Genomic DNA, 14,097 nt, shown 5'->3' with positions numbered 1-14,097 from the left:
GTGTGCATGTGTCACTCTGAACTCTGGCCAGAGCAAGCCAGACTCTGCCCCCACCCCCTTACTTCCCCCCCAAATGAGGACTGAGTTTCCTCAGCCTTTAGGATATGGCTCTGGTAACACAACCACTAGCCACTTACTGTGTGATCTAATGTATTTGTAGAACAAAGAACTCTGTTGGAACATTCCACAGCAGTGAATGATCTTCACTGTAAAGTTTAAGTTGATCTTAAAGGAATTGAGGAAACCAGATGCCTTGAAAAAGTTTTGTCTACTACTTAAGTGTACTAAAACGGCTGTATCTACTCAGTTTAGTTGAGTTGCACAGACTTTAAATAGCATAGTAACTCTAACTTCTCATTTCTGTGCAACTTATATTACCAAAGTTTACATAACTTCACAAAGAGTCCTGTTTACTCATTAGGTCTCGTGAACATTTTGTTCTCCTTGATCTTACTACAGCATTCAACACAGTCTGGCATGAGGGTTACACAGGCTGAAGTCCTACACTGTTTCACTGCTGCACGGCACTAAACCCTCTGATGGAAAACCTTTAAAACCTTAAATCTTTAAAATGAACAAAACAGAAACACAATTACTGCAAGTAAAGTCTAAATAAGGAAAGCAGTAAGTTTGTGCAAGTCCATGCCAATACAGAATACACATTCAGTTTACTTAAAAGCATTGCATGCTTCCCTGTACAGTGTGAATTGTGTAACTCCACTAACATCACCAGGGAAATCCAAGAGCTCTCGATTAATAAATGGCTCTGGCCTGCTACTCCATTAACTCCTTCTTTGGCAATTGTTGATGATTTTCTCATGTAATTATTTAATGTAATTTAATGAGAAGGTTAGCAACATCTACTCAGAATTTGAGCCTTCTAGACCCCTTGCCGTGCCCCTTGGTCAACGGTTTGCCCTGTTTGCTCATCACTACGATTGCCAATGCTTTTCTTAGTTCAGGTCTTGTTCCTCTCACTTTAAAAGTGGTCTGGCATGACACACTGTTACACAGGCTGAAGTCCTACACTGTTTCACTGTTACACTGCACCAGGCCCTCTGATACATTGTCACTGGTTTAATTGGTGTAGCAGATACATATGTTAGTTTATGTATTATGAACGGGGCACCATCCTGATTGCTCAGGTGGATAGGTGGAATATGGTTTAATCAGTCTCATTAACAAAGGGTTAAGTTCTGATTCTGCGCAGTGACCTAATACCATCAACCAAAATATGTATTTACCACCGTGACCAGTTTAATGAACAAATATCAAAATTTATTCAATGGTTAATATGACAATTGATATAAAGAATAGCATATGGAATGATTAGGCTCAAAGTGAAACTAAACCTATAGGTGAATCTACTAATCTAACCAGATATATAATAGTAAACAACAAAGAATAGAACATTAAGCAACAACAGCAAATAATCAGCAATTATTGACGGTCATGGAATTTAAATGGATCATAGAGGTTTTAGAAAGAAAGTAGGAGAGTATGAAGAGAAGATCCGGGCATAGATTACTAGTAACAGCTATTAAATCGGACTCTGAGAGGTAGAGATATAATTGGTAGCTAACAGACGGAACTGGCAACCCCAAAACAGCACCTGAACTCTGGGTCTTAGCCCGACACGTCCGTGCGTGTGTCTGGGGGGAGGAAGGCGTGTCGACCGACGCGCGTTCAAGGTTCGTTCACTCCCGAGGTGGCTGGGTCAGCGGAGTGTGTCTCAAGATGGCTCGAAAACACTTTCTCGAGAAATAAAATATAACGAAGATCTTCTAGAGGTTGGACAAAGTTCGAACTTAATTGTGGTATCTTGGCATCACTCCAACTCTAGAATTTAGTGTTGTGTCGTTCGCGAACGATTCGTTCAAATGAACGAAACATTTGAGTGAACGAACTGAATCGAATCACTACCTCAGATGATTCGTTCCTTTTTCAGTTCAGTAATTGAGCTCAACAGCGACCGTGCAGGCCGTCAGGGGAACTGCAGTGTGGTCTGTGAATCACCGAATCACCGAGGGAACTGCGCATGCTCCGTGATTCGTTCAGTGATTCGTTCAGTGATTCGTTCATGAACTGAAAGCTCTCGTTCACGCACTGATTCGTTCATGAACTGAAAGCTCTCGTTCACGCACTGATTCGTTCATGAACTGAAAGCTCTCGTTCACTCACTGATTCGTTCATGAACTGAAAGCTCTCGTTCACTCACTGATTCGTTCATGAACTGAAAGCTCTCGTTCACTCTCTGATTCGTTCATGAACTGAAAGCTCTCGTTCACTCTCTGATTCGTTCATGAACTGAAAGCTCTCCTTCATTTTCTGATTCGTTCACTGAACGTAATGTCACCCAGAGAACTGTTGCTAAGGACGTGATTCACGTTTGCGCGTTTGATATTTTCATCTGAATGTACAGTTTTTATCTTAATGTTGTTCTTAATTTAATATTTATTTTGCACTTTTGTAGGTTAGTTAATACTTATTTTTTGTATTATGTTACAGTGATCCTGCGCCAGTTTCACAGGTTTTTTATAAGGTATTAATGGGAAAAATAATTTGCGGGTCATCACTTTTTCGCCGGTTGTCTGCGGAATTCTATCAGCGGAAAAAATATATATTTTATGATTTTTTACATGACAAAATCCCAAAATGTATAAAAATATATTATAAGTATTAATTCTAAAAATTAACAAGGAATGTTATAAATAATAAAATAGTACGAATTACAGTAAATAGTGCATATTTACTCTCGGAAACGAGAACCAGCATCCAGTGGCGGACTTAGCAATTTGGGGGCTCAAGGCAAATTTAGCTAGGGGGCCCATCAACATTAATATGCGAGAAATAAGTTAGCTAGTTAGGGGGCCCCTACAGTGGGCTGCAGTGGGAGGGGCCCAAGGCAGTTACCTAGCCACGCCTCTATGCAAAGACCGCCTCTGCCAGCATCGCTTGCCTGAGACTACTCGCCTACATGAGATTGTATACAACACGACTGGTTGCTCGCTGGACAAGCACACATGCACAGAACAGTGTGGGAATGGTATAAGGCAGGGGTACTCAACTGGCGGACCGCGATCCGGATCCGGACCCGAACGCAGTCCTGTCCGGACCCAATGTCATTCCTGATTAACTGGATACGGACAAAAAACCCATATTTATTAATTTTGACGGGAGAATTAATTTTAAACCGGAGCATTTATTTCAGGGCTATTGACAAAACACTCCGTCACGAGTGTTACGTTTGCCACCCCCGCTCAACAACTTACGTTCGCCACCCCCGCCGCCCCGGACCTCAGGTCACAGCTATCTGCCAAAATTGGACCGTGGAAAAATTTAGTTGAGTACCCCTGGTATAAGGGAATGGGAAAGGTAAAGGTGTGGGGAGGGTTTATAAAGCCCTAATATAGTGTATAAATGTAACGAATGGAACACGCAGAGAGAGATCCTGATGCGGAATAGTGCGTTCTTTATTGCAACAACTCTGTACAACGAGCAACACAGCAAGATCAGTGGTGTCGGGCAGGTGTAGGGCTGTAGCGTAGTAGCGGTAGTCAGAACGGTCCAGGGTCGAGAGGCGAGGGCAGAGTCCGGGAGGTATCCAGGGATCAGACGAGAGACGTGGTCTAGGGGACAAGCAGAGTTCGGCACACAGGAAGACAGTCAGGAATAACAGCTTGGTACGCGACAACATGGAGGCAATACTTCGCAACCAGGAAGTGTGGTTCTGGTGCTTAAGTATGCATGGAATGTGGGCGTGGTGGTGTAACAGGTGAACTGGATATGTCATCGGCCATTCCTGACAATAAATACTTAAATACCGTTTCTATTTTCGGTTATTGCAGGTAGTTCTGGAATCTCCAGAATGCGATAAAGGCAGGATTACTGTATTTGTAATGTAATTTATATTTTATAATAATTTATATTTTATAAACCCAACATTTAGTTGCAATTTTTTTATTCATAATTTTCTACAACACTCTCGTCTCCTGGTCCATGAGGCCGTGAACTAAACTGAAACATGAACCGTTCAGTCGTGTATCAGTTAAGGCTGGATACTTTCGTGAGTGATCATAGTGATCGGGGCAACACGGTGGCTTGGTGGTTAGCACGTTTGCCTCTCAGCACTGGGGTCTTGGGTTCAAGTCCCTATCTGAGTGGAGTTTCCATGTTCTCCCCGTGTCTGCGTGGGTTTCCTCCGGGGTCTCCGGTTTCCTCCCACAATCCAAAAACATGGAGGATAGGTAAATTGGCAGTCCCTGACAAATTCTCCCTGAGTGTGTGTCTGTGTCTCTATGTTCAATAAACAGTAGTGTGTGTGTGTGTGTGTGTGCGCCCAGTGGTGGATGGTGCTCTGCCACTAGGGTCTGTCCTCTCTCCCCTTCCTGCACCCCATTCAGTCCCCCAGGGGGCTGTGGCTTCCGGTAGAGAGTACGCTGTGCGCAATTGGCTGCCGCTTCTCACCGGTGTGCGTGTGATGGTTGTCTGTGACTTGTACCTGTGTCAAATTGTAAAGCGCCTTGGGAATTTGGAAAGGCGCTATATAAATCGAACATTCATTCATTCATTCATAGCGCGCGACTCCGCACACCACGGCGGAGGCGTTTAAACTTGACACTCACATTCTTTACAGTGTTGTCCGAAACGATATGTATAAAGAAACACCCCTCAAAAACAGGGGAATGAACATTTACCTGATGAATTTTAATGTTGCATTGTGTTCTGTTTGAAAGTGCTGGAATTTAGGCTAAAGTACTTGAAAATGCTTGAACTTGTAATTACTTCGTTTCACAACAAATAGCTATCTGCAGGGTTGCCAACTGACACGCAATGAGCGTGAGACACATGCATTTGACTGTCTTCACACAATCTAGTTTATTTACCTCTGATCCACATCTATGATTCAATGAGTTACTAGTTTGCTCTGGCGCCAACCACTGGCGATCGATCGCGATATAATATAATCCATTTTACACCCCCCCCCCCCCCCCCCCCCCCCCCCCCCCCGCTGAACGATTCGGCGAACGAATCATTTGAACGAATCTTTTTAGTGAACTGATTCTAATGATTCAGTTCATCTAAAAGAACTGTTTTGCCCATCACTACTAGAATTCACTTCTCGAGGGACACCTTTTAAGCAACATTTAGGGGCGTGACTGTAGTTCCCCATGAGTTGCTATTCTGGTGATCATTGGACTCCGATTCCTGAATATGCATAATCTCTGCCCGGACAGGAGGTAATCAGAGAAAGGGAGAGAGAGAGGAGAAGGGAAAAGAGGGAGAGAAGGGGGTTTGTGACCCTGCCCGTCTCTCATAGGTTTAGTTAATGGGAGACAAAAGCAGACTATTACAATTTCAAGACAATTGGAATTCTCTTATTCCTAAATAAATTGACTTGTATGCTTTGCCTAAATAAGTATTAATCTGATTCTACCAGCCTATACCTTGCGCCATTCTTAATTTCCACTCCTGGACACTGAATGACACATAATGCATAGACAGGTATGAATATGAGGTCACACAAGAACATATGAACATGGTTACATTTGGTAAGTGACACAACTTAATACATGTATATGTATATGCCTACTATAGCACATTACATGTTGACACTCGGATATATATATAAATCTTAATTAGACCTTACACTGTACTACAAGTGTATTGATAGATCTCTAATAATGTAGTACATGGATATGAGAATATGCAGGTCTCTATGACCTTAACACACAGAACTTAATGAGCATGCATATCTAAACAGCATAACACACAGGAATATATATATGCATGCATGCCTTCACAATACAATTCACAGCTACAAAGATGGGTGTATCTAACTACTGAAATTATAGTAATACATGGATATGCATCACTGTGGTGTGATTATATAACCACAGAGATTCTGATAACATTACTTAATGCTGAATACATGAAAGATCACGATTTGTGTCTTTATATCAACCACCGATCACATAATGTTCAATTCAGAACTACTTTGTCCTGGTTCCATGAGGCTGGAAAGCTGGATGTTGGTTCCACGCATAATTATCCTTTCCTTGGTTGAAAGGTAGTCAAGTTTGGTGTCTCTAGACTGCATTCACCGAGCTGGTTCCTGTAGGCTGAATTCCAATTCTGTGTACAGTTCAGATTTGGAGTTACAAAGATTTCTGAAATATTGCATCTTTAGTTCTGGGTGTTAACACAGGAATTCAAGGTGTTATAATATTCAAGGTGTTATATTGAGGAGGGAGGACTGGCTCTTCGCCGGTGGATTTAGTAAGACAGTCATACTGTCGAGAGAGCGCGTCTGCCCTAGTGTTCTTCAATCCCAGCCTATACGTTATGGTAAACGCAAACCGGTAGAAGAGTGACCACCAAGCCTCCCTCGAGTTGAGCCTCTTGGTGTTATGCAGATACTTTGGTGTTACGCAGGTTTTTGTGGTCGGTAATCACCATGAAAGAAAGAAATGGTAATCTGGATTAGGTTGCTGCGGTATAGAGACAGATGAAAAGGCCTCCTTAAGGGCCGCAAAACCCTTCTCTGCCTCATCGCCCCATCTCAATTTGTGGGCTCCTCCGCGGAGCAGGTCAGTGAGAGGCCTAGCCAGGTCACTTAGTAACCGGATGAAACGCAGATAGAAATTGGCGAACCCCAGGAACTGCTGGAGCTCACGGCGCGTCTGTGGTCGTTTCCACCCAATCGCTGCCTCCACCTTGCCAAGTTGCATGCATAAAGCCTTGCCTAATGATGTAACATGGGAAGCTCACCTCAGAGAGGTGAAACTTGCACTTCTCAAGCTTGCAATACGGATTGCACAAGAGAGTGCCAAGGACTGCATGTACGTCACAAACGTGTTGGTCCTGGGTCTTGGAATAAATCAGAATGTCGTTGATGTAAGCAACAACAGATTTGCCCAGAAATTACATGAGAACCTCATTAATGAATTCCTGGAACACCGAGGGCACTGTGGTGAGGCCATACGGCAGGACTCGGAATTGGTAATGGCCAGAGATGGAACTGAAGGTGGTCTTCCACTCATCCCCTTTGCACATGCAGATGAGATTATAGGCACTGCATAGATCAAGTTTGGTGAAGAACCGCACCTCCCTCAGCTGCTCAAGTGCCGCGGGCACGAGCAACAGAGGATAGGAGTATTTCACTAAGAGGAAATATTATATGTCGGAATATTATATGTTTATACTTCTCATCCAACCACAATCAAATTCACTCTATCCGGATGGTGCGATTAGTCAGGATAGGGGTTTTTTAAACGATGAAACAAGTCGACACGAATAAAAAACAAGTCGAAATGAAATCGCAGTAACGAGGCTATTTTTAAAATGTAAGGAGTAGAAGTAAAAAGTCAGCTGAAAATGAATTACTCCAGTAAAGTATAAATAACCAAAATTTCTACTTAAGTATTGTGATGGGTAGGGTGAGCGAAAATAAATGGAAGCGATCACGCCAAGTCTCAGGGAAAAAGGGTGGTTTAATATGTAAAGTGCGCAAACCAAAACCCGTGAACTGATCCGAATTAAGGATATAATAACCAGCGGTCAACTGGTACAACGACAAGACATATATAGACAAACAAACGACCATCAGGTGGAACGGGTCGCGGGCTCCGCCCACCTGAGGGACGAACACAACACCACACCCACAGGACAAGCTGCTGCTGTAGATGGGGGCGACCAGTAGGGGTCCCGCCGTACTGTGACAAGTATGGTAACGAAGTATTTGTACTTCTTTGTTTGTGTGTGTGTGGCTCTACTATGTCGGCACCTGCCCCTCGTCTCGTTATATGTTGCACTTGTTGATTGTTGTTTTCTCTGTATTTAAGTGTGTAACTTGTCGTTCTTTGTCAGATGTTGATAGTCTGTGTGTTAAATGTGTGAATAGCGATCTCTGCTATAATATATTTTAATAAACATCTGTGAGAGCAGGCAAGTCTTGGCATCCTGCCTTCTCACTCGCGTCAAATCAAATCAAATCAAATCAAATATATTTGTATAGCGCTTTTCACAACACATGTTGTCTCAAAGCGCTTTACAGGATTTACAAAGTTAACAATACTATGGGTCCAAATCCCTAATGAGCAAGCCAAAGGCGACAGTGGCAAGGAAAAACTCCCTAGATGGTGGGGAATAGGAAGAAACCTTGGGAGGACCAAGACTCAAAAGGGAACCCATCCTCCATTGGGCGGCCCGTTAACACACAAATTACACAAAAACAAATTATACAGATAAATACACAAGTTATAAACAAATTACACAATCAGGTTAAGTATAAGGTAACTAGAATTAAAGTTCTGGGTGTTGATATTGTCAGTATAAATGTCTTGTGATGAACGCCAAGTTTTCATTCCGTGTCGGAGCGATGACACCGGTAATGTAGGCTCCAACTGCAGTGTTACTCCTCAGGTGAACCTCGGAGAAGAAAGATGTGATGTGGTAAATATGTAACAAATTATTCAAAGGCCAAACTAAACAGATAAGTCTTTAGTTGAGTTTTAAACATTGAGACTGTGTCTGAGTCCCGAATAAAGGCAGGAAGATTATTCCACAGTTTTGGAGCTTTAAAAGAAAAGGCTCTTCCACCTGCTGAGATCTTTTTTATCCTAGGAACAGTTAATAACCCTGCGTCCTGCGAACGAAGTGAACGTGCTGGGTTGTAATGATCAAATGTGGAGGTTGTGTTGATATTTAAATAAACATAAAAACAGATTTAAGGGTTCTATTTCCTCACTGTGTCTTCAAGAAAACATCATGAACTTTGCATTGTGGTCTCACCATCACTTCTCAGGGTGCTGGTTGTTCTTACTTCAGGACCCGGGGTGCATTCGAACACACGTCGATCACACACAGAAGCAAGCACACACTTTATTAAAACTTTATTAAACAAGCACGTTAAAGAGACGTACTATATATCAATGAAAAATGGGAAGTGTGTGTGAAGGTAGACGGGTCACATGGTCTGAGTTAAGGGTTTCGGGATATCATACAATATGTTCAAGACCAGATATATAGTATGTTTTGCAGAGTTAGCAATACAACAGTATAGACAAGAACAGGGAAATCTGTTGCTAGGCTAGCTAGGCTAAAACAAAGACAGGATAACATAACTCATGATTACCAGTCCTATGTGCAGAAAGAGATTCTCCTTGTAGGAAATTCTAACAGATTAATATAAAAGGTTACACTTTCAGCTGCATAGTTAAGATGAGAACTGCAATGCTAGTTTGACTAGTCAGATATTACTGCTAATGATACACTGCAGCTGTCAATTATGCCTTAAAGTTAGCTTTCTGTGTATATAGTGTTATGGGCTGGAAACTTCTATCAACCACTATAGCCCAGCGTGTTCGTTTGATGGGAAAGAGATAGCAGGAACCACATACCAAAATTATAGCAATACCAAAAAGGCCTTTATTAAAACAGAGATATCTCTGGGGATCTCCCACATTCTAACATTTGCATCAGAGAGATCCAACAAGTGTTGGTTCAAGCAGTCTTTATATACCATTTCTCCACGCCCCAAACCCAACATTTCTTATACATATGGTTCCTGTCTCTGGACTGTTTGCTCGACCTGAGGTCGCCATGCGGTCACCATACATCAGGATGTCATACATTCATATTTCACCAGAGGTGGAAAGAGTATTGAAAAATTGTAATTGAGTAAAAGTATCATTACTTTGCCTAAAATCTACTCAGAGTAAAAGTAAAATTACCCATCTCAAAATTTACTCGAGTAAAAGTACAAAATTACTTCATTAAAAATGTAATTTGAGTAAAAGTTACTTAGTTACTTTCAGTTATTTAATGCATGGATGAATCATGAACCAAATTCAGCACCAGTTGTTTTAATCGATTTCAAAGTATATTTAAGTGCACATCCACACTTGCAAAAAGATCAGCTGGGCTCAGGAACATACTTCCTCACAGCACAAGGACAGTCACAACCTGTACCATAAAGTGCAAACAATTTTCAGTCCTATTGTCCAACGGACAACACTATGATAAGAATAAAGAAATTTAAATTACAAATTATTCAAAAAACAAAATGCACACAAAATTAAGTGCCCACATGTCAAACTAAAATGCAACAGGATTCCACTACTCACAATAAAATGCCCACAGGATCCCACATCAAAAATTAAAAAATGCTCATAGGATCCCACAATTTAAAAGTAAGTGCTCACAGGATCCAAATATTCAAAATACAGTGCCCACCGGATCCCACTATTCACAATAAAATGCCCACAGTTTGCCACATTTCAAAATAAAATATAAAATGACCACAGGATCCCACATCTCAAAATAAAACAAAATGCGCACAGGATCCCACATCAAAAATTAAAAAATGCTCATAGGATCCCACAATTTAAAAGTAAGTGCTCACAGGATCCAACTATTCAAAATACAGTGCCCACAGGATTCCACTTTTCACAATAAAAATGTCCACAGGATCCCACAGAACCTGATAGATAGATAGAACAATCTCATCCTTTTGGAAATAAGTGCACCAGATTATGACCTGATTATGAGACAATGGAAAGGGTGCGCGCAAGGCAAGGCCACGCAATTGGCCTTCAGTTCTGGGACTCAGAAGTTTAAATTTCTGCCCGCATTTAATTTTTCACCATCAATATTTTTTTACTCAGTAATGTGAGGGTGTTCAAATGTAGTAAAGTAAAACTACTTGGGTCAAAATGTACTCAAGTAAAAGTAAAAATTACATATTTCAAAAAGTACTCAGAAAATTACAAATTACTCATAAAAAGTACTCAATTACAGTAATGTGAGTAAATGTAATTTGTTACTTTCCACCCCTGTATTTCACCCGTGTCAGCATTGTTAGGTCATCACTTCTGCTTGTGCAATCATCTTCTCGTTTTCACTCTTTGCACAGTATGATTTCGCAAGGCCTTTTTCAGGGTTCACAGCTCAGACACATCTAAAACAGTAGTTACATTTAATTCCTAGATTATGTTTAAAAGGTAAGCAAAATATATTGTTGCTAGTGCTATTGCTAAGCAAAAATAAACCCAAAATCACAACAATAGTCCTACTCATATCTGACTATGAAGTAACTGAACTGGGCTTATGTGTATTGTATAATATAGCGATGATATTTACATGAGCTCTTAACAGATCAGATGCTATACTGCATATCTGTCAGTAATAGTCTTCCTCTTCATTGTTACTGTATAAGGTACAGACTTGGTAAGTCTCTCTCATGGTCCAGATGAGTTGTGGTATATCTTCAGTACATAGGAGCTCATTTCCTGTGACTTGTTCTGCTGCCTTCATCACTTCCTCCATCATCGTCATCACTGGTTCCTGGAGGATGAATCTGCGAGTTTGACACTCAACTACTCTGCTCTTCCCACTCAGGTCACTCAGTAACTGGACGACTCTTCTAACTTTCCACTGGAACTCAGCTACACCCTTATTCTTCTCCTTCACCTGCTGGATTTCTTTATGGATCTGCGTCAACTCATCATATTTCCGTCTGATGCTGAGCTCCAACTGGTAAATCTCATGTTCATAGTCAGACACTTTACTTTTGTATGTTTCCACTTGGGACTCAGAATTTCTTACTTCCTCTTCTGCCACTCTGATAGCTTCTGACGCTTGAGACATTTCTGCTGCACCAACACTCACCATGACAGCCCCTAAACAGAGAGAAATATTTGAACCTAACATTCACATATTAAGTGTAGTCTTGTTAAAAATAAATAAATATCTAATCTTCATGCATTATAGTTTATTTAATAATTACTGTATTTATTACCAGCAATCCATCCAATAATTGGTATAGCGAACAATCCTGCTCCAACTCCTGTTACTATCTCAGCATCACGTCTCCTCTTCTCCTGATTGCGTTTAGTTTCTTCAGCTGAGCCCAGATTGTGTCTGGCCTGCTCTAAAGCACTTTTAGAGTAATTCAGTAACTTTTCATTAGACATCTGCTCTGTTCTGAAGTTACATAAGGTAGTTTCTGTATCTCTTATTTCCTGTTGAAGTTTTCTCTCATATGCTGTAAGTTTCTCAAGGTGTTGATCCAGACCCCTCAGTCCTGTACTGGCTGCCTGTTCTGACTCCTCCAGACTCTGCTGGGTCTGCACTATCTGCTGTCTGATGGAGGTGTAGTTGGAGCACTGTCCACTAATGGGATCTACATCTGCATCTATGAGGGACTCATAGATTCTGGTGACGGAGATGATGCCATTTTTCAGAGGAATGATAACGGCCTTGGCTGTATCCTTCAACAACGCCCTGTGGAGAAGACAAGACCTACTGTATCAAAATATATTATTAGAATACATTTCCTTTATTACTTCTGTGTAAAACCTGATCGGGATCTTAAGTAGCCTGCTTACCCAGATGAAAAGATGCACATCATATTAACCTGATAGAAGAAGAAACATAATTTTTTATTCAACAGGTAATGTTGAGTATTTATTTCCTTCTTTCATTAGTCTGCTTTTATTCTGCAACTGCAAACTACTCGCAAACTTTAAGAAGAAGCAACCGTTAAACAGCATAGTTTACATGGAAACATCGTAAGAACATTGAATAGTCTATATCAGCGGTCCACAACCGTTTTTGCGCCACGAACCGGTTACATGTCAGACAATATTTTCAAGGACCGGCCTTTAAAGTGTGGGGGGTACATACGACGAAATAAAATGATACGACTGGCATAAAAACAAATATAAACCGCTTAAAAATAAAACTCACCGTACGCACCGACGGATGTAATTGGGATTTTTTTTTTCAAAAGAAAACATCACTCGGACTCTGATCGTCGATTAAAATAATTTCTGTGCGGCCGTTAACATTCAGTTTTTTAATTCGAATAAAATGCCACAACGTACAATATTAGTAAAAGTACAAAAGATTCAAAATTAAAATTCCATGTTGAACAGGATTTTACGCAGGGCTCATTGATACCCATTACTAAACTATTTATAACATTAATTCATGTCTAAAAGGTAATACAGTTTCTTTCAACTCACTTAGGTTGATTCGCACTCTTCTGTGCTGCCACACAGTTGAGATTGGCTTACATGAGACTGTCATTTAAATAGATGCTGGCACGGGGTCTCGCGATAATACTTTCAGTTTCTGTGTCAGCGGTGCCGAGACATCTAAGGGTTCGTTGGAAATAGTTTTAATATCAAGGTAGTTACAATAATAGCTGGAGTAAAACTTGATGTCAATGTATTTAACGAGGCTGAAGTTGGTTACTTATTCGCAGTTTGAGATTCGTTTGGTTACTTATTCGCAGCTCCTTATTCGACGACTGAAGTTGGTTCCTTATTCAAAAAGGGTGTGTTCACGATGTGTTTGCTGCGCACTTTGTTTAAAAGCGATAGATTAAACAAACGAGCGTAGAAGAAAACATTTAAGAGGTTATTGTTTCCCATACTGATTTTGTGAATGTAGAAAAAAAATAAAAATTTAATGAAAGCATTCTTTTTGTAAATGGTTTCTATTTCAAGTTGTTCCAATTGTACGCGATTTGTACATGATGATTGAATTCGTCAGCATTTCTAACGTAAGGAAACATATTCTTAGATTTAAAACTAAAAACACAGAAATGCTGTTCTAGAATACAAATTAATCTCTTCATTTAACATCATTTATTACCTCAACTCTAACTCGAAACACGGCATATTCAGTAGGTAAGCGCACAGAAAGCGCACTGAAATGGTTCAGAGGGGCAATTTCAGAGGTCTGCTGTATGCCTATAAGGCGTCGGGCCAGACAAATAACACATGCATCATACATAACTAGTTCCTATATGTATGAGGAACCTGATTTTGGCCTGGCCCAGAATCATTTTATGCCTCAAATCTAAATGGAAAAACGACATATTGAGTAAAGTGCATAGGTGAAATGGTTCAGAGGGGCAAGTTCAGAAGCCTGCTGTATGCCTGCAATGTCTTGGGCCAGGCAAAACTCAATTGCATCATTCATAACCAGTTCCTATATGTATGAGGAACCTGAATTTAGCCTGGCCCAGCATCATTTTATGCCTCAAATCTAACCGTAAACATGGCATATTGAGTAGTTAAGCACACA

The 14,097-nt window shown here is 40.8% G+C and overlaps 1 protein-coding gene across 1 annotated transcript; it reads right to left on the bottom strand.

The window, feature by feature from the left end:
- Positions 1-9,497: 9,497 nt before the first annotated feature.
- LOC143516327 (uncharacterized) lies at positions 9,498-13,094 on the bottom strand. The gene is made up of 4 exons (XM_077007881.1): positions 13,029-13,094; positions 12,390-12,418; positions 11,801-12,285; positions 9,498-11,681 (listed from the first exon to the last, which is right to left on the bottom strand). Exons 2-4 carry the CDS (start codon positions 12,410-12,412, stop codon positions 11,182-11,184), a joined length of 1,008 nt encoding a protein of 335 aa, XP_076863996.1. The 5' UTR covers positions 12,413-12,418; positions 13,029-13,094; the 3' UTR covers positions 9,498-11,181.
- Positions 13,095-14,097: the final 1,003 nt, after the last annotated feature.

The sequence above is a fragment of the Brachyhypopomus gauderio genome, chromosome 6 (genome assembly GCF_052324685.1).
Source record: "Brachyhypopomus gauderio isolate BG-103 chromosome 6, BGAUD_0.2, whole genome shotgun sequence".
NCBI classification, from domain to species: domain Eukaryota; kingdom Metazoa; phylum Chordata; class Actinopteri; order Gymnotiformes; family Hypopomidae; genus Brachyhypopomus; species Brachyhypopomus gauderio.
Note: the sequence above shows the minus strand (reverse complement) of the source record. Positions and strands in the feature narration are given on the sequence as shown.

What these genes read in the sequence shown, in the direction of transcription:
- LOC143516327 (XM_077007881.1), bottom strand. Translation starts at nt 12,412, where the DNA reads ATGATGTGCATCTTTTCATCTGG. An exon ending in ATGTGCATCTTTTCATCTGG is followed by an intron (nt 12,286 to 12,389) that starts GTAAGCAGGCTA and finishes TCTTCTCCACAG; the next exon opens with GGCGTTGTTGAAGGATACAG. An exon ending in AATTATTGGATGGATTGCTG is followed by an intron (nt 11,682 to 11,800) that starts GTAATAAATACA and finishes CTCTCTGTTTAG; the next exon opens with GGGCTGTCATGGTGAGTGTT.